The following is an 18,468-nucleotide window of genomic DNA, read 5'->3' as shown; positions in this document are numbered from 1 at the left end:
TTTCCCATTCAAGTAGTCCACTTAAGATATAAGTGGTTCTAGTTTTAGACTGGTTTATTTTACATGAACACTGCCCCATGGTTTGTATTGCCCTGCCTAACGTTTTCTTGTAAATAAAAGTCTAAATAGTCTAAATAATAAAATTTCTGTTTTATATTTTTATATTATTCAAGGAACTCGAATTTCTACTTCAATAATCGCATGCTCACAGGGTATTCATTACTTTCATTATAAAATTATTATCTTATATTATTATATTCTGAACATACGTGCAATATCATGTTATGTCGATTCCATCTCACTATGCACATTATTATAACGACAAAGTTACGATTATGTCGTAATTCGTACACTATTCAGTACTTATCTACTTCGTCACATAATTCTTCGAAGAATATGCTTAATGATCATTGGTAAATATTTATCTCGTTATTGTACGTAAAGGAAGTATGATGTAACTGATCATTAATTGAGATGATATCTTAGTTAAATCGTGTTAATACCAAGTATCTGATACATACATATTTAAGTAGGTCCCACTTTTATGTCCTGCCTGCGTGATTGTATGTACAATAGTCAATAAGACCGCCTCTTGTTTTACCTCTTAAGTTGTTGTGTATACTTACTATATTGTTTCCTGTATTGAGGTGTGCAATAAAGAGTTATTGTATTGTTATTGTATTGTATTGTATTGTATTGTAAGTCACGATATGTGAGCAGTTCTCAAAAAGTTTGTACATAGCCACGTCAGCAAATTTTAATTGATCCTATTTTGTTACCAACATTTAGTAATATAAGTCGACTTTCGTGAGATATACACCGTGTTTCACTTAACACTAAAAACCTGAAAACAGTTTGTTCAGAATCGAGAGTAGAATCGATTGAACTATATCTTGATGGGGGTAATATTTTTATTTAAATTAGTATTATTAGTTATTTTTTACGTGCCCATTCTATTGTACTCGTAATACAACATTGTGTATATCGCATTGCTAGAGGTTGCTTACCCTTTTCAGTATTAAGGGGTATTAATACTGGCTGGTCGATTGGACGATTATTTTTTCCGCTACTAGTTTGACGTTGTTTGTCAGTTTAATCTTAATGTTTATCATCATAAGTCATAACAAATTGAACTCGTACCTAATTACAACCTTGTCATTTTGAATATTGGGTTTAAATTTGCTTACTGCGATTACCTGTCCAATTTGAAGTTTACTGTGATAAAGCTTTAAAGTGTTTTATAGTGTCATCTTAGCTGTCTATTGGTAAACCTTATGTCGTTGCAGTAACGTACACAAATAAATAGTCTTATGGTTTATGATGGTAGTTAGCAATTATTTTATTGAGTGTAGAGCTAAAAGTCAAGTAGAGCTGTACAGAAAATTAAAAATTCTATTTAAAAAAAAGTAACCATCAGATTAAAAGATGAATACTCTAGATGAGTTTAAAAAAATAAAAATCAGTTGGGGTGTCTGAGGTTTTGAGTGATACCGGAAACACGTTGTATACATGATAATTGTTATAATTAAGAAAATATAGATACTAGAGAACCTAAATGACGAAATAAAACTTACTAAAATGTCAATTCATCAAAAAAATATTGGTAACAAAATAGGAATAATAAAAACATATTTAACTTTTTCCTTAATTTTTGTTCAAACTTTTTGAGAACTGCTGATTTGTTTATACTATTCATAATTACAGTTTTTTATGATCTTGAAACTTTTATTTTAATTGGCTTTCTCTTCAATCGAACATAAACATTATTATTATTTGTTTGACTTATTTAATATAATTATATATGTTTAAAACATAATATTTTAGAATAATTATATTAGCAGGCAACAATATCACAATGGCCAATTTCTCGGCATTTATGGAGTGGATGTGGTAATAAACAAAATAACCTTTATAGGTTTTGCAGGTGAGAACTATCATTTCAAGCATTTTCTATGACTATAAACTATAAACCTATAAGAGAAAGGACAAAACACCTACCTAGACTACAGAGAACATTTCGAATCGATTTTTTTATTACATTACCTACAATACACAAGCACAAGTAAAAGTTAAAGATAGCACGAGGTCACGTGTCTGAAGGTGATGGCCAAGGATTAGCCTTGCTCGTGACATTGCTGACCGCGTGCGTTCAGTAATTAGGGAAACCATTTCAGTGCTCCCACGTCATTCATAATGTTTCTAATTAATTCAATTAGAGTTCCATTAGTTGCAGTCACTGGTATAGTAGTTTATTTAACTAATAAAATAGTTCTTCGAATCTTGTAGCCTATTTAAAAAAGAGGATACCTAGGTAATTATATTTGATTTCCACTTTAATTTTGTGGCTAAGTGATAAAAATTTCAATCGGCTAAGGTTTCTCATCCGAATATGGGAGGAGAGCAAATATCGCGGGTTGAAAATCCGAAATGGAGTGTTGTGTGTCGAATAATCCCTAGTTTTTGTGTAGATGCAATTAATAAATATAATAAAATATCGTTTATTTCGGACCTTGAGCCCATATTACAACAAATAACACAAACAAGTTAAATTAAAATAAATAAAATGTAAAATTAAATGCTTTTGACTGGAATCCTATTAAAGTTTTAGTTCCTGATATTAAAGTGTTAACTATAATCTTCTGCGACGAGCGTTTAAGCTAAAGACAAAAATAATAAAAAAAATCTGTCATGAAATGTTACGGCTTTAAAGAGGTGTTAAATATCAACCTTATTGTTTTGCAAGACTAATTGGTTCTTACATAAAAGAAAAATGTTTAAAGCAAGTTGACTTTTACTTTGCCATTTCTGTCAATTTAACCTAAGTAATTGTTATTATTGCAATTTTGTCTTTCGGCCCTTTTTTGGTGCAATATTTGGATGTGGTTACATGACCTGACCTAGACTATTGACCTAGACTCTTTGTACATAACCGTTATAATTATTCTCTGTACATGTAATTTGTTCTGTACAATAAAGTGTTTACTACTACTACTACTACTACTATAGCAGGTTTAAAGTAAACTCGTACAGTTGTGTGTCACTTTGCCGAACTTGATTAAGGAACCATTTAGACGTTTCGAGAATTTTAATTTTATTACACTGCAGTATTTGATTGTTGTTCTTTGTTGTGTGTAACCTCAACAGCCCGCAATGTAACAAAATCGCATACGCGTTTTAGCATACCTATGACTGATTCCTGAAGAAAAGGGCACGACCGCCTAAATATAGTCTCCATTACTCTCTCCGGATATTGATATCATGTGAAATATTTTAACCTAATTTGATATATATTGGTTAACTATATTTATGTCTCTTATAGGTAGTATTAAAAAAAAACTGGTACCGATTTTGTACAGAGCTGACATTGAGTATTTCAGTGTGCTTTGTTCATGCACAATTATCTTAACAGAGTGTTTTCATATGAAATAAAACTATGGAAACGGATTAAATCGCGTATAATGAATTTAAAATACATCCCGACGTTGACGTCGACGTTGATTTTGTGTAAATTAATTGGTTAATTATTTTTTAACATAGTAACGGTAATTTTTTTGAATATTGCATAACTAGCTTTATTAATAGTGTGTGAACCTGCCTTAGAAATCTACAGTTTGGTCGTGGTTCGTTAATATTTCTTCTATGGCAAGGTAGCACTTGAAGCTTTGTAGTTTTTCATCAGTCACCCGTTCTGCCTACGAACGCTTTATGGAGTTCGACACGTCATGATGTATTTAAATGTATGGTACCGATTTAATGTTTCATAGTTTTATTTCATGAGTAACTATCGCGGTAATAAGACAATATTAACAGAGTGTTTTCATATTAAACTAGAAATTTACGTAAACAAATTGTAATTGTTATGAGATTTAATGTATACTAACAACACACCAAACAACAATCCCCAAATATCTGCGTAGGAGCGTACTATTGTTTGTCAGCTTTGTTTGGCATTGTGACATGTCCATTACAAACAATCCTACGTACCCAATATTGGAATGCGCCTAATTCTGAATTATAATGCGAATTGTAGAACTTGATGTTAGTAAATTATATTGATATTTTTTTAATTCAGTAAATTGTTGACAAAAGCGGACCCCGTCATGAGCCGTGGAAAATTGCCGGGATAACGCAAGGAGGAAGAAGAAGTAGTAAGCAGTCAGTGTTTCTAATAGTGCATCTTAGAACATCATTAAGGTGGCAGCATAACCTATCATCGTATTGGCGTACTAAAATGTCTGTCGAGTTTTGAGGGGATGTGAAGAAGTAAAACGTCCAAATGACATAGGTACATCTAAAAAAAGGTATAAAACCACGCTCAGAGTGCACTTTTTGACACACAGAAGCCTATAATGTAGGTACCTACGAGTTCTTGCACATTATGTAATTAGTACTAGCTTTTGCCCGCGGCTTCAAAGAGACAAAAAGTAGCCTATATCACTCTCCATCCCTTCAACTATCGCCACTTAAAAATCGCGACAATTAGTCGCTCCGATTTGCCGTGAAAGACGGACAAACAAACAGACACACACACACTTTCCCATTTATAATATTAGTATGGATTTGGAATCAGAATGGAGACACGTTACTGGAAGGCTAATACAGTGCAACTAGGTGCAAGTGCAACTATGTACTTATGCGCTAGTGCAACTATGTACTTATTTGCAAATGTAACGCACGGATTGCGCGTTAGATTATCATTAGTAGCGAAACGCAGTTTTGAATAGTTCCCTAACCTAATGCGTTGGCTGCGCCCATGCGCGGATCTATGCATCATTGGCCCATTGTTTGCTTAAACGTGTGTAAACGGTCGAGTGGTCCATAATGTTTACCCGATTATGCTACTTTTGTAACATAAACATACTTTTTCTGTAGATGGTGCAATACTATAGTAGCATCATTATATTTCTTGAAAACAAAGTCAGGATTCTAAAAATTATGAAGTGACGTGTCGTTTTCCTTTACATTGTTTAGCTCTATTGTCTGATATACCTCTAAGCATAGGCCCCTACCTAAGTTTACTTATATTAATAAAACCTAAACCACACCTGAGTTGAAAGGGGTATAAAGTTTTTGCTATCACAGATGTTAAACCTTTTCCAGGCATAGAATAAGTTAATGCAGAGTTAGACGATAAACTAGATGATAGTTTCCTGAAACCAGTAAGTAATACGATGACTTTTTTTTTTTTTTTACTATAAATGGGCTTACTCTTGACCACAGACTAGCCAAAGGCAAAGACGTGGCCTACGATGGAGTGAGCTCGCCCAGAAGATGAAATATTATCAATAATAAATGTTAATGCCATATAATCAAACAAGACTGTTTCAAAAAAGTATTGATGTAATACGCACTTGAAGTTCTCAGTTACGCAAGGTATTACAACGATGGGACAAGAAAAAAGTTGACAGATCAAATGTGCGGAAATGCAAATTGATCCATCTCGCTATTGCACGATTGTTATTGATAATTGTAAGCCATTATTTACCCTTGATTGCGAATAGAAAGTGTTGCTTTCTCGCCATGGTGATGGTAACAATAATTTTAACTTCACGGTTGTTTTGAAGACCCCACGCTCGGTGTTCTGCCGTTTACGCCGCAGTCACGCCGAGGTTATTAGCGCAAAAAGAAATCTTTTTGTCACTCTAACAAGGAGTGTGGAGACAATGTGATTTTAAACGCTCTCTTCTGAGGCTGTGTAAACACAGGTTTTTCCTCGGTTTGTTAAATTCTCATATGCAATAAAATAACTTTTGAGTACTTAGTTTCTTTGTTGTAATTTCTTTGGGTTGTTTTTAAGTTATTAATATAATAAGTGGAGGTCAGGGTTTTCTTCGCCGCGGTCCGATAATAGTTATTTGTTATACAAGGGGGCAAAGTTGTATTTTAACGCCGAGTGTGGAATTGAAAATCGAGCAAGTGAAAGGATTCTATAGTTGAACCACGAGTGAAGCGAGTGGTTCGAGAATAGAATCCTGAACTTGCGAGTTTTTTAACACACGAGAAGTAAAATACATTTGCACCCGAGTGTAACACAAAACTTTTCCCCTCACTATAGCGAGGAAACTACAACTCAAAAAATGAGTTTATCAGTGCTTCCAGTAGTTCCACAGGTGGTAAAACATCTTTATTACTATTAGATTCACCTGCTTTTATCAATTTTAAAGCAGTTAGTTTGACTTTATTCAAGGTAAAATTACTTTACCCACTAGTGGATAAAATGCGTTTTTACCCGCTGGTATTAAAGGACAAAACACATGTTTCCAAGCTAGTGAGGGGAAAAATAAAATGTCATTAAAAGGTACAAACATGATTTCAAACATCATTTGTTATCATACCTGAAACCCTGAAATTTAATTAATTCTAATTTATTCCCGAAATTAGCTACTACATCTACTTAGGTGTTATTTGCAAATAATATACTACCTAATGCACATATTTTGGAAATCTTTGATACCTATTTATTTCTTATCTCTCAGATACCTAATCTCTGATGGCAGATATCGTAGATTGCAAGTGGCCCAAAAAAGCTACCTGAATGAAACTATGGGAATAGAACAAGATTTTAAAAATTAAAATTTTGAAAACCCCCCGACCGCGACATAGTGGGCCGATTTTCATGAAACATGGCTAAGAACACTCCCGACTAACTCAGCTTTCAGACAAAAAAAACTAAATCTAAATCGGTTCATCCGTTCGGGAGCTACGATGCCACAGACAGACACACACACAGACAGACAAACAGACAGACAGACAGACAGACAGACAGACAGACAGACAGACAGACACGTCAAACTTATAACACCCCTTCGTTTTTGCGTCGGGGGTTAACAAACACATGTGAATACGAAATTTGATATAATCCTCATTTAATTGGAATAAAATGATATTCGGAAGTGGACGGTACAGTGAACAGCAGTGGACAGATATTGAATAACATAGGCTAGTAAGTCCGGAATGTTCACTCGAGTGAAAAATTATGAAAAACAAATGAGCAGGAAATGTGGATGCAGGGTAGGTAGTTTTTATCGTTAACAAAGAAATCGGTACAAAAACCTGAGTCAGCACTTTACAGGTTTTAATTCCTGTTCGCGTATGTATTCATATACCATCTGTCGCAGTCCGCAGATAATCCGTTCGACGACCGTGGGGAAGCATTAGCAAGCACTCTCTAATGCTTTGAAAGGATTGTATTGTGCAGATCACAGGCTTCGTGACAACCATGTTGTTCCAACAGGCTTAAATCCATTGCTGGCCTATAAAATCAGACTTAAGTAAAGACGAGATTATATTCCAAGAAATAACGTTCTTGCAATCAGGAAATGCAATTACTTCGGGGCTTGATTCGCCAAAGTCTACATAATATTTTAATTGACTTCTCGAAGTTGGATTGCTTTGCTTCAGAAGAATCTCACTAGCAATTTTAGATTTTTATATTTTACAAAGAATTTTACTATACTTTTAGCTTTCTATCCAACAAAGAGTTGGTAAGGTGGATGTACTAGTGCTCGACGCGGTACTAGTACTCATCACCCATGGTTTAAATAGCGATTAATAAGATAAGATTACGGTTACATTCATCGCAATTAGATTTATTAGATGAGAAATGTTTGTAGCCTTCACATTTCATACGCCATATTATAAAATATAGAAACTTTTTTCAATTAATGAATAATATATGTGATGACATTGTCATGAGCAATCAATCTCTCAATTTTGTTAGCGATTTGGTTAAGCTTTGCTCGTATTTGCTGACTTATTTAAAATACTTTCACGGTAAGTTGTGAACATATTCTATAATTGTGTTGGTGCTAGAATGTGCGGGAAGATATTTAAGTAATTAAATGTCGATTTCGTTCATTGTTACTGTGATAAACAAGCGTGTCATTTATTAGGACTGAAAACCGTCGCAAGTCTAAAACTCGACACGGCTGGCATTTATTGGGACTGTTACGTTATTTTCCAAGTCCCAATGTTTGTCGAGCCGTTTTTTCAGGATATCACGATTAAAGTAGCCAAAACGAATCGTTTACATTTTCATATTATCAGCATATTTTTCTGTAAGTCACATTAACTTTACTGAAAAAAACAAATTACATGCACATAGACAGTTTTTTGTATATCTTTTACGGTTTTATTGGTATGTTTTTTTCTCGTTAAATGTAGTGAAATCTGTATAATTTTTTGGGTAGTGCTTGACATGTCATTTTTCACAAAACTTTGGGTATATTTTCAGAAATGCCGCCTGATAAAGGTCAGTGGAAGAGATATTCTCAAGAAGACTTAGAAAAGGCCATAGAAGATGTGTTAAGGGGTTCGTCCATCGCCTCGGCAGCAAAGAAATTACATAAATGTAAATTACATATTTTATTACATAAATGTAACACGTAAAAAGTAAATGTTATCAACAGAATACGTTTTTTTTTATTAAATTATTTAATTTTGTAGTAAATTTTAACCCAAAACACTTGTTTTTTACTGTTTTTCCTGAATCATACTTAGATGTCATCTATTAGGACTGCCAGCAAAAGCACCTGTCAGTTATTCGGACAAGCGTATTGACTTACGTTTTATTTAATTTTGAGATTTTTTTATATTATCACTGTATGAAACTAATTGCATTTAACAAAGTTAAAGGTCACATCTCCCAAAAAAGATGGATATGTTTTGTATAGATGGGTAAATTATCGTAATATCACGAAACACATAAATATTTTCCCTTAACCTGTCGAGCAGTGGTACATCCACCTTAGTGGTTCCCATTACGGCGATACTGCAACACTTTCTGTATTCGAGTATGTGCCCATAAATACAAGTGTTGGTAAATGACGCTATAAAAGGTCGATTTAAGTATCATAAATATGAAACTTGCAGCTTTCCTTCGCAACGACGCACGATTCTTAATGGTAGATTTACCGCCGTGGTATTATTACAGGTACCTTTATAGGCTTCATGTGTATACAAGTCGTATGACCTATTGGCTTTTAATCAATCTCTATTAAAAAAATCTATACAGTATGTAAACTAACGAAAACCATTTACTGTAACCCGTAAATGTCCAGGTGATACTGAGAAACTTTTACTATGGGATCAACCCCGAAATCACGAAAATATCTTCTGACAGTTTCATAGGTAGTTTTATTTTATAGTAAGTATTTCCTATGGGAGAGTAAATTTTTATTTCGCGTTTTGGGTGTTGGTCCCATAGTAAAAGTTTCTCAGTATCACCTGGACATTTACGGGTTACAGTAAATGGTTTTCGTTAGTTTACATACTGTATTTTTTTTTAAGCCGATGGTTTATTATTTTCAAACTACATAGACATTTAACGTAACATTGGCACTGGCGAGGCTGTCAAAGACTTCCTACAACCAAGATAATGAGTGTAAGAGTTCCGTGAATAGGTACTTTGTACACAATTAAAACCAAACTGCATATAAATATCTTAACAATAGTGTTTACTAAGTACATACAAGCCAGACTTCGATCAGACAACATACAAAAACGTTTACCAAAATGTTTAATTCCAAGATAAATGCGGGAAACTCGTACCCAAACAATAAAACAATACCAACCGCAGAGCTTGGGAACATGTCATTCATTTGCATACATTATTATGAGAAAATGGCTTACCCTGTAGTGTTTCAATAGATTCTTATCTGAAAATTCACGCGAATACCGGTAATTAAGAATGATCTAGATTAAATTAAAGATGTGATAAAAACTATTCTCTTTATTTCTTTCAAATCTTAGGCTAGGCTGTTTATAATATGAATATAAAAGTAAAATACAAAACCACTTACAAAACAATATAAAACACATATAAACACATTATAAAAAACCTAACCTAGGGTGCCGCCAGCAGCGGGGCAGGGCCCAAGCTGCCGGTGGTTAGGGCCGCAGAGAGAGGAACCGTCGGACTATCCGCGCTGTGTCCAAGATCACCGCCTTCTGCATCTGGCCCTTGATCCAGCCACCTAGCGAGAGTCTCTTAAGATGTTGGTCGAGACTCTTCGCTATGAGACCGTTCGCTGAAACGACTATCGGAACAATGATCGTTGATTCAACATCCCACATGGCGGTTATCTCGTGAGCCAAGTCTAGGTACTTACTGGACTTGTCCTTCTCGGCTTTCACGAGATTCTCATCATGGGGGATGGTGATGTCAACGAGCACTGCCCGGCGTTGCAGTCGATCTATTATCACAATGTCAGGCTTATTGGCTACAATAGTCCTGTCAGTGATAATAGATCGATCCCAATAGAGCGTGGCACGACCATTTTCGAGAACTGGCGCAGGTAAGTACTTGTAGTACGGTACTTCGCGGTCCACAAGGCCGTATTGAAGAGCAAGTTGCTGGTGAATAATCCTGGCTACGAGATTATGTCTGTGCAAGTACTCGCCGTTAGCAAGATGAGAACAACCGGAAATAATATGCCTGAGTGACTCTCCGGGACGGCGGCATGCCCGACAAATGTCGACCGTACCGTCCTTCAGGATATATTTCCGGTAGTTGTTCGTCATCATAACTTCGTCCGCAATTGCACAGGCAAAACCCTCGGTTTCTCCGAAGAGGTCCCCGAATCGTAACCAGTTCACCGATGCGAGCAGATCTACATCGGGTCCCGTGAGGGCCTTGTAGAACCGCCCGTGTAGCTGCTTGCTCTCCCATACCGCCTTGCGGTCCGCAGTATTTAGTACCACAGGTTTGCGCCAGTTCTCTTTCGCCAAGGAGAGCGGCGTGAGGTTTCCGTCCACTGCCACCACATCACGATGCATCCCGCACTCGTTGTTAAGGAAGTAATTCCTGAGATTGTACACCTCACGGTTGTGGAGATCTTTGGCGTTTAGGAAGCCTCGACCTCCGCACTTCCGTGGGATGTACAATCTCATAACAGACGAGCGCGGGTGTAACATACGATGTGTGGTAAGCAGTGAACGGACCCTCCGATCCAGGGCGTCCAGCTCAGTCTGGGTCCACCGTAGTATGCCAAAGGAGTATGTGAGTAGAGGCATTACCCAGGCGTTAAAGGCGCGCACTTTGTTGCCTCCTGACAAAAGACTGTTAAGGACTTTTGTCAGCCGACTGAAAAAGCGCTCCTTCACCGACCGTCTAATGCCAACATCCTCAATACCCAACGACTGTGACATACCAAGGTACTTATAGGTTTCTGATTCAGAGATAGATCTGAACGACATCGTCTCAGAAAGTTGTAAATTTTCTGAATTTACAACCTCCCCCGCTGTACATGCATGACCGCACACTTATCGACACCAAACTCCATTCTGATGGCGGTACTGAAAACTTCTGTGGTTTTCAATAGCACCATCAGGTCTTGGGTGTTCGGTGCAAATAGTTTGAGATCGTCCATGTACAGAAGGTGAGAGATGACTTCACCCTCTCTCCGAAGCCGGCAACCTAGCCCAGAATCCTTCAGCAGCGTGCTGAGGGGATTCAGAGCTAGGCAGAACCATAATGGACTCAAACTGTCACCCTGGAATATTCCTCGCTCAATCCTTATGAAGTCCTGCGGGCCAGGGGGCCATCCCTGCCTCCTGGTTGACGAAGGACTGTGGTCCACTGCCTCATACATGCAGCCAGGAAGGATATTAAAGCTGCATCAAGTTTATACAGCTCCAATACTCTTCTCAGCCATGAATGAGGCACCGAATCATAGGCCTTCTTATAGTCAATCCAAGCGGCCGAAATGGCCCCCTTGTTCCGCCGAACTTGTTGGCAGATGGTCATGTCTATGAGGAGGAGCTCTTTAGTACCACGGGACCCAACCCTACATCCATTTTGAGCGGGAGCCAGAATGTTGTTAGCGACAATATGCGCGTTAATTTTTGCTCTCAAAATGGATGTAAGGAGCTTGTAAAGTGTAGGCAAGCACGTGATGGGTCTGTAGTTTTTTGCTTCCGTGGTACTACCGGACTTATAGAGCAGGAAAGTAACACCAGTTGTTAGGGAAGGTGGGAGAGAACCAAGATCGAGGGCTTGTTGAAATTGCGTTGCCAAACGCGAGTGCGAGCATCGAAACCATTTTAGCCAGAAGTTGTGCAATCCGTCCGGTCCAGGACTTTTCCAGTTCTGGGCCATACGGGTAGCACAACTTACGTCGTCGGGGCTGATGGTGATAGCCCCCATAGGCTCGATGCTCTCGCACTCGCGTTCGACAACGGTCATCCACTCACCCTCCGTGTGTTCGACGGGCACCGACCAGATGCTACGCCAGAAATCAGACATGGCAGTAGCATCCGGCAGCCGCACGTCAGACACACGAGGGTCGGTTTCCTCCCACCTTCGGTATACTTTCCTTTGGTCGCTTTGAAAAAGACGATTCTGCTGGAATCGGTCCACACGCTTTCTGTAGCGGCGAATACGGCTTGCCCATGCATAGACTTTCTGCTTCAGGAAGTCGATGCGCTCTGTGACATTGGCCAAATAGTCGCGGGGCCTGATGTCCGTCCCCGCGAACGCCTGGTTCACAAAGCGCATTACTCGGGGGCGATTATTACCCCCTCTGAAGCAGATCAGCTTTGCAATGAGAGTCCTAAACGAGTTGATACGACGTTCGATCCGTACTTGCCATGCAGGGACACCTTCGGCGGTCCTAGTTGCACGGTCAGCGTCCGGAAACTTGACTCGAGCAACACGGCACGCCGCGATGGCCCCGCAGTACATGATCGAGTGTGTATCATCTAGATCTTTACTAGTCCGCATATATGGATCTAGTAAAGCATTTAAGGCTCCTATTAGCGCTAGATTGCGTCTATTCATGGGCAGACGTGGTAATCGTGGCCTAGGATTGCTTGTGGAGCGATACTGCGTAATCGCCTCTTCCAAAGACCTCCTCAGTTGCTCATTGGCAGGCTCACTCTCGCTCTGACTCGCGAAGTCCCCGCCGTCGTTACCGGAATCAACCCGCGGCGCCTCCGGTGCCAGGTCGGGTTCGGGCACCGGGTCCGGCGACATGGCGGGCAAATCCCGCCCCGAGGTAGGGTCCGCGCGAGTAGCGAGAGCCTCCTGGCGGAGCCGATCAAGTGTGGCGTCATCCAACCGCTTTGACCGCTGAATGACGCGCACCTGATCCGATAGCCGCTGCTCCGATACGGTGGTGGATGGCTCGAGTGCCTGAAACAGAAGCAGCATTCTCGAACGGTACGCGGATAGCCGGGTTCCCCCCTCTGTGGCCCCGTAATAGGCGCGCATGACATTCTCGTTTATTTCTCGAGTCCATGTCATGCGACGCACTACACCACCGGCAGCGGGAGCCGTGGGCGGGGCAGGATGTCCCGCAGGCCCCAAGCGTGCCGGCAGCGGTGGCCGCCCTCGTCGCGCAGGTGGTCGTGGCGGCGGCGGCGGCGGCCCGCTCTCGTCGCTCGACTCGCTGGTGTCGGCCGCGGTGGCGAACTCGTCACTCGACGGCGGTTGCGAGGAGACGGACGAGGCGGGCGAGGGTGGTGGGCGTGCGTTTACTCGTGGTGACGCTTGTAGAGCTCGTGTTTTACTTCTCGTAATCATTTCTGTTCTATGTACATGTTTGATAAAAACTTATTGTTACTATACAGGAACTAACACAATAGGTATCCGTGTCATCGGAACTCGGAAGTCGGACTTCACTGGATTAAATCGTTTTTTATTTATTAAAAATTTGGGTTTATTATTCGATTCCGTGTTGCGCTTGCACTTGGATAGAAATGTAATTATAAGTAAATGAACGTGTATAATAGGGAACTTGACTGTTCTTAAAATAAAATATTTTATACCATGCACGAAATAAAGCATCAGATAATTATTAGAAATACACGAACAGAAGTTATTTATAAATCGAATTTCTATTTAATAAGTCAGGTAGAAATATATAAAGTAACTGAATTGATCGTGACGTCACACAATTAGATTTCATATTAATTCCATATTAGCAAGTCGTTCAAATTCGTTTAGACAGTTCTTAAAAAGAAGCTGATTTGACTAGGAAGCAAGTAGCCTATACTAACTTAGTCATTCAACTTTTAAGTTCCTTATTGTAATTTAGATTTGCTATTGTAGCTAAGTGTAGAGTTGGTTGGTAATTATAATTACTGTTGGTAGCTTTTTCGGAAAACAAAGAGTCGGGAAATGTATGGGACCCATCAGTAGACATTTTACGTCTCTTCTCTTTCCGCATAAAGTACAAACTAATCTCAATTGGTCATATCATAACGATACTGACTCTTAATCAATGTAGTATTTGCTTTGCGTTAAATATTTCATTAACTTAGTAATTACAATGACTAAAGTACCTAATACCTAGCTGATGAAAAATATTTCGACTAGCTATATTTCACAGCTAAAACATGTTTTGTACATGTTTTCAGTCCTCAGTATTATAATAAATTAAATAACAGAATAAAAATAAAAACGTATAATAAAAACGTAACAGTAACAGAAACTAATCTATTTAAAATAATGTATATCAAAATCCCAATCTCGAGCTAAAATCGGACAGTTGCACCAGTGCCGGTGGTTATTCTCCGTGACAGTCACAAATAGTGAAAGTGTCGCTTCTGCGTCCGTCCGCCGGCCGGCAAAACCTCTTTGCATGAAAACATTTTAATGCCTTCATTATAAAACCATTGTGAGAACTAATTACTTCTGACGCCGCTGTCAGAAACACCGTTATATCTATAACGTCACAAGTGACAAACACCGGCCCCTCTCGCCAAGAGCACAGTCGTAGGCAGACGCCCCGTATTGTATCGTTGTTATCTCTATCGCTCTTCCGCGACAGTCAGTTGTGTATTTTTCGCCACAGAGTAAGTTTGGCTAGAGGCCTAGTGATGTACGACTTTGTTCTCTTGAAGAGTCCAGTGTTGTGATGGATTAGGTTCAACGCCTCAGCGGCTGCGACCTCGACGGTTTTTCTTGACAAAGTGAATCTTGAAAATGTGCATGGTGATGTTTGTTTTGTGTAAACAAGTGCAAGTTTCTGGAGTGAAGTGTCCTTAAGCTTAAGTAATTTAAGAAGATCTATTAATTTTAAAAGTTGGTTTTATTTAGAGGTAGGTACCCTTTATGGAACATGTTATGCAAAAACTAACCTTATTTCTTGCTATGAAGGCATTCCATTCACCAGGAATGATAATATAGGTATTATGAATTCACTGAACTAGATCAAGGGACACTTAAGTTATTTCGTCATTAAAAAAACTGACACTCAATCAGAGCAGGTGTACTGTAGAATTGAAATCTCATGTCTACTCGTTACGCCACCTCACGGCAAGGCTGACAGCGTTGGACACTTGTGAAAAAAGTAAATAAAGGAACCGGCATTACGACACTTATGTTACAACCAATATTCTGTCACATTCACACTTGTTTAGTTTAAGTAAGTACTTTTATGCCGTATAAGTAATTATTTACCTGCTCCAGTTTTATACATCAGACCGGAATTTTGGGAATTTCCTACCGTTTCGGATAACTTGAGTAACTTAAACTTAGCTTAGAATAATTATGTTGATCGTGAGGCACGTCAATACCACCAAAGCACGCGTCATAATGAATGGCCGTCATATGACCTACAAATACATACTTATTGCGTATATTATTTAACAAGACATACTTAAATAGAAACGGCTCAATGTACACGCAATTTACTACCTGAAACGCAATCTGTCCATTGCTATCAACTTACAAATCATCTATAACTGTTCTGAATTAATTATTATTCATAATCTTATTAGCAACTGACTTTACACATATCATCTTATTAGCAACTGACTTTAAACGCGTTTTGACGGTAAATTAAACTTGAATTATTTGCTATCAGATAAGATTATAATTACATGTTACTTTAATTAGCTATCCTATGATTCGCATCACTGTAAAAAGCATATCGCTTTTTTATGTACCGCAATTCCTTTTCCCTTCCCACTAGTACATTTTCTTATCAATAGTACAGGTTCTTAGAAACAACTACCTACTACAACTGCAACTATTAAAGCACACTTACACAGATTGACAGCCCCACGGCAAGCTCAAGAAATCTTGTATTGTGGTTACTTATAACACATCTATGATCGACTCAGGAACAAATATCTGTGCTCTTCACAGTATTACCTTACCGGAATTCGAACCTAGTAGCAGATAGGACTATCTACAGTACTAAGCCAGACTGATACTTTTTTTAAATGAGTATATATTATAAGTAAAATATTAATCATTTTTTGGTGAGATTCAGTACTTATAGATAATTATCGTCCCAGTGTGATATATCTAAATTCAAGTATAACAGTGTAATCATAGTCCAAATTCAAGTATAACAGTGTAATCATAATCGAGTGGTTTTAATAAACATTCATTGTTAAGCTGTTCGGAGTTTCCTTTGGAATCTGGTGCCTTCTTCGTGTGCTATTTCATATTTCAGAAGTGACAAGAACAATTGCAACGTAAGTACACGCCCCAAGAGTACTATATGCTTGTGCAAAGCGGTTAATTATCTATTTCAAAGTTTTGCAGTCCTTAGTGATATTTAAAACCATTCAAACGGCATTACTGTTTAAATACGCCGTTTAAATTAAACATTATCAATCGATTTCTTGGTTAATGCAATTTAATGTTCATTAATATATATTTTTTTCTTTTCATCATTTGCATGTGGGTATTTAGCAGTTCATGATAACACTTGTTCCTATGGGTTAAATAACAATCTTTTAAGATTAATGTGTTCATATATCTATCGGGGTCGAGTCCAGGTCAAACAATAGGACTGGTTAGATTGATTTCCAGTGAACTAGTTTAAACTTTAATATTTTACGGTACTAGTAGGTACTTAACTTATGACACGAGTACCATTGCTGTAGCAAACTGCTTATGCAACGTAACGATAATGCAAGTAAGTTTTGCTGCGATTATACTAGCCCTTATTACATATTAATTTGATTCTTTGACCTTGAGCTTTGTTCATTGCTTCCTACGTTGCTTGGCCCTAAATATAACCAGTAGATTACACTTGCTTTAAACATTCTTGAATTAAACTATTATTATCTTTTTAAATTAATTAAATAGCTGAAAGACACAGCAAGTTGAAAAAAAACAGAATCTGATTTTACTGAGGCTGATTCTGTTTAAAGAAGTTGGTGTGGATTAAATCTTATTTAGTTATATCCTTGATTAGGACATCATACATGGGCCCTTGAATGAAAGTGACATATTTACAACATAATCGTTGCTATATGCGTGTGTTTTTTTTCCCCTACTTAACTGTGTAATAACTATAAGGTTCTCAAATCCTCGGACGTGAGATTTCAGAGTATGTCCGAGCCTCCCGACCCTCGACGAAAGCTTCTAACTCCAAGGCGAAGACATGCACACACGGACACAAGCCGGAGCCGTAGTCGCCTGCGAAGCCGAAGCCGTAGCCGTTCCCGGTCGGGTCGGGACGTTGAGCTGGGACGCGAGCGACTACGGATGCTGGAAGCAGAAGTACGACGCGAACGCAACCGCGTGCGCGCTGCTGAAGACCTACGTGAACCGCCGCGGCGCGCCAGCCCACGTCGAGCAGCCAGTCCTCATCGAAACCCCTCCGCCTCCGCGTCAGCAAGGGGCCGGGACGAGGAGCATCGAGCTGAGCGTGGATCACGGCAGCCTAACACCGAAGAACGGATTATCAGGTCACGTAGCCCTTCTTTTTCTAAGAGTGATTTAATCGATATATTTAAAAATCTGCGAGATGGTCTGGCATCGCTACCCGTTCACCAAAGCGCACCCCAGCCATTACAAAAAATTGATCATAAGAATATTTTGCCAAATTTTGATCCTTCGACAAAAAATCAAAGGATGGATGTATGGTTGAAGAAGGTCAACGAGTGCGCTTCGGTATACGGGTGGGATGAGAGAACAACTACGCATTTTGCTATGCAGAAACTTCAAGGTCTGGCTAAAACATGGTATGAGAGCCTGAATTCAATTTTGTTTACGTGGGCCGAGTGGCAGGATAAATTATTGAGTGCTTTCCCATGCGAACGAAATTATGGCCAGACCTTGGAGGACATGATTAAAAGAAAAAGTAGGTACAATGAATCTATAGAGGTGTACTATTATGAGAAGTTGAGTTTAGTAAACCGATGCGAGATAGTGGGTTCCCGAGCAGCAGAATGTATAATACATGGTATTACCGATAAGACTCTTAAGTCCGGGGCTTTGGCACTACGTTGTACCCACCCTGACGAGCTTTTACAGTACTTGATCAGTAATAGGGATTATAATCAGAATAGCCAATTGGATCGGTCTAATTTTCGTAGTAGAAATTTTGACACGTCAGCCAATCAAAACACATCGAACATTAAATCAGGCAACAGATCAACCAGCAGCACTGGTTGTTACAACTGCAAAGAAAGGGGTCATAGTTTCCTGCACTGTCCCAAGCCGCTGCTTAAATGTGCACGGTGCAATAAAGTTGGTCACACCGTGGAAAAGTGTTACGTTAA

General features: G+C 38.8%; 2 protein-coding genes across 7 annotated transcripts in view; both read left to right on the top strand.

The window, feature by feature from the left end:
- The window catches only part of LOC125225173 (myosin-IIIb-like), an 86,074-nt gene that overhangs the window by 29,660 nt on the left and 37,946 nt on the right, over nt 1-18,468 (top strand). The gene's annotated exons all lie outside the window — the stretch shown is intronic.
- Nucleotides 16,298-17,981, top strand: LOC125225174. The gene is made up of 2 exons (XM_048128755.1): nt 16,298-16,428; nt 17,291-17,981. Exon 2 carries the CDS (start codon nt 17,346-17,348, stop codon nt 17,685-17,687), a length of 342 nt encoding a protein of 113 aa, XP_047984712.1. The 5' UTR covers nt 16,298-16,428; nt 17,291-17,345; the 3' UTR covers nt 17,688-17,981.

The sequence above is a fragment of the Leguminivora glycinivorella genome, chromosome 4, assembly GCF_023078275.1.
Source record: "Leguminivora glycinivorella isolate SPB_JAAS2020 chromosome 4, LegGlyc_1.1, whole genome shotgun sequence".
NCBI lineage: Eukaryota > Metazoa > Arthropoda > Insecta > Lepidoptera > Tortricidae > Leguminivora > Leguminivora glycinivorella.
Note: the sequence above shows the minus strand (reverse complement) of the source record. Positions and strands in the feature narration are given on the sequence as shown.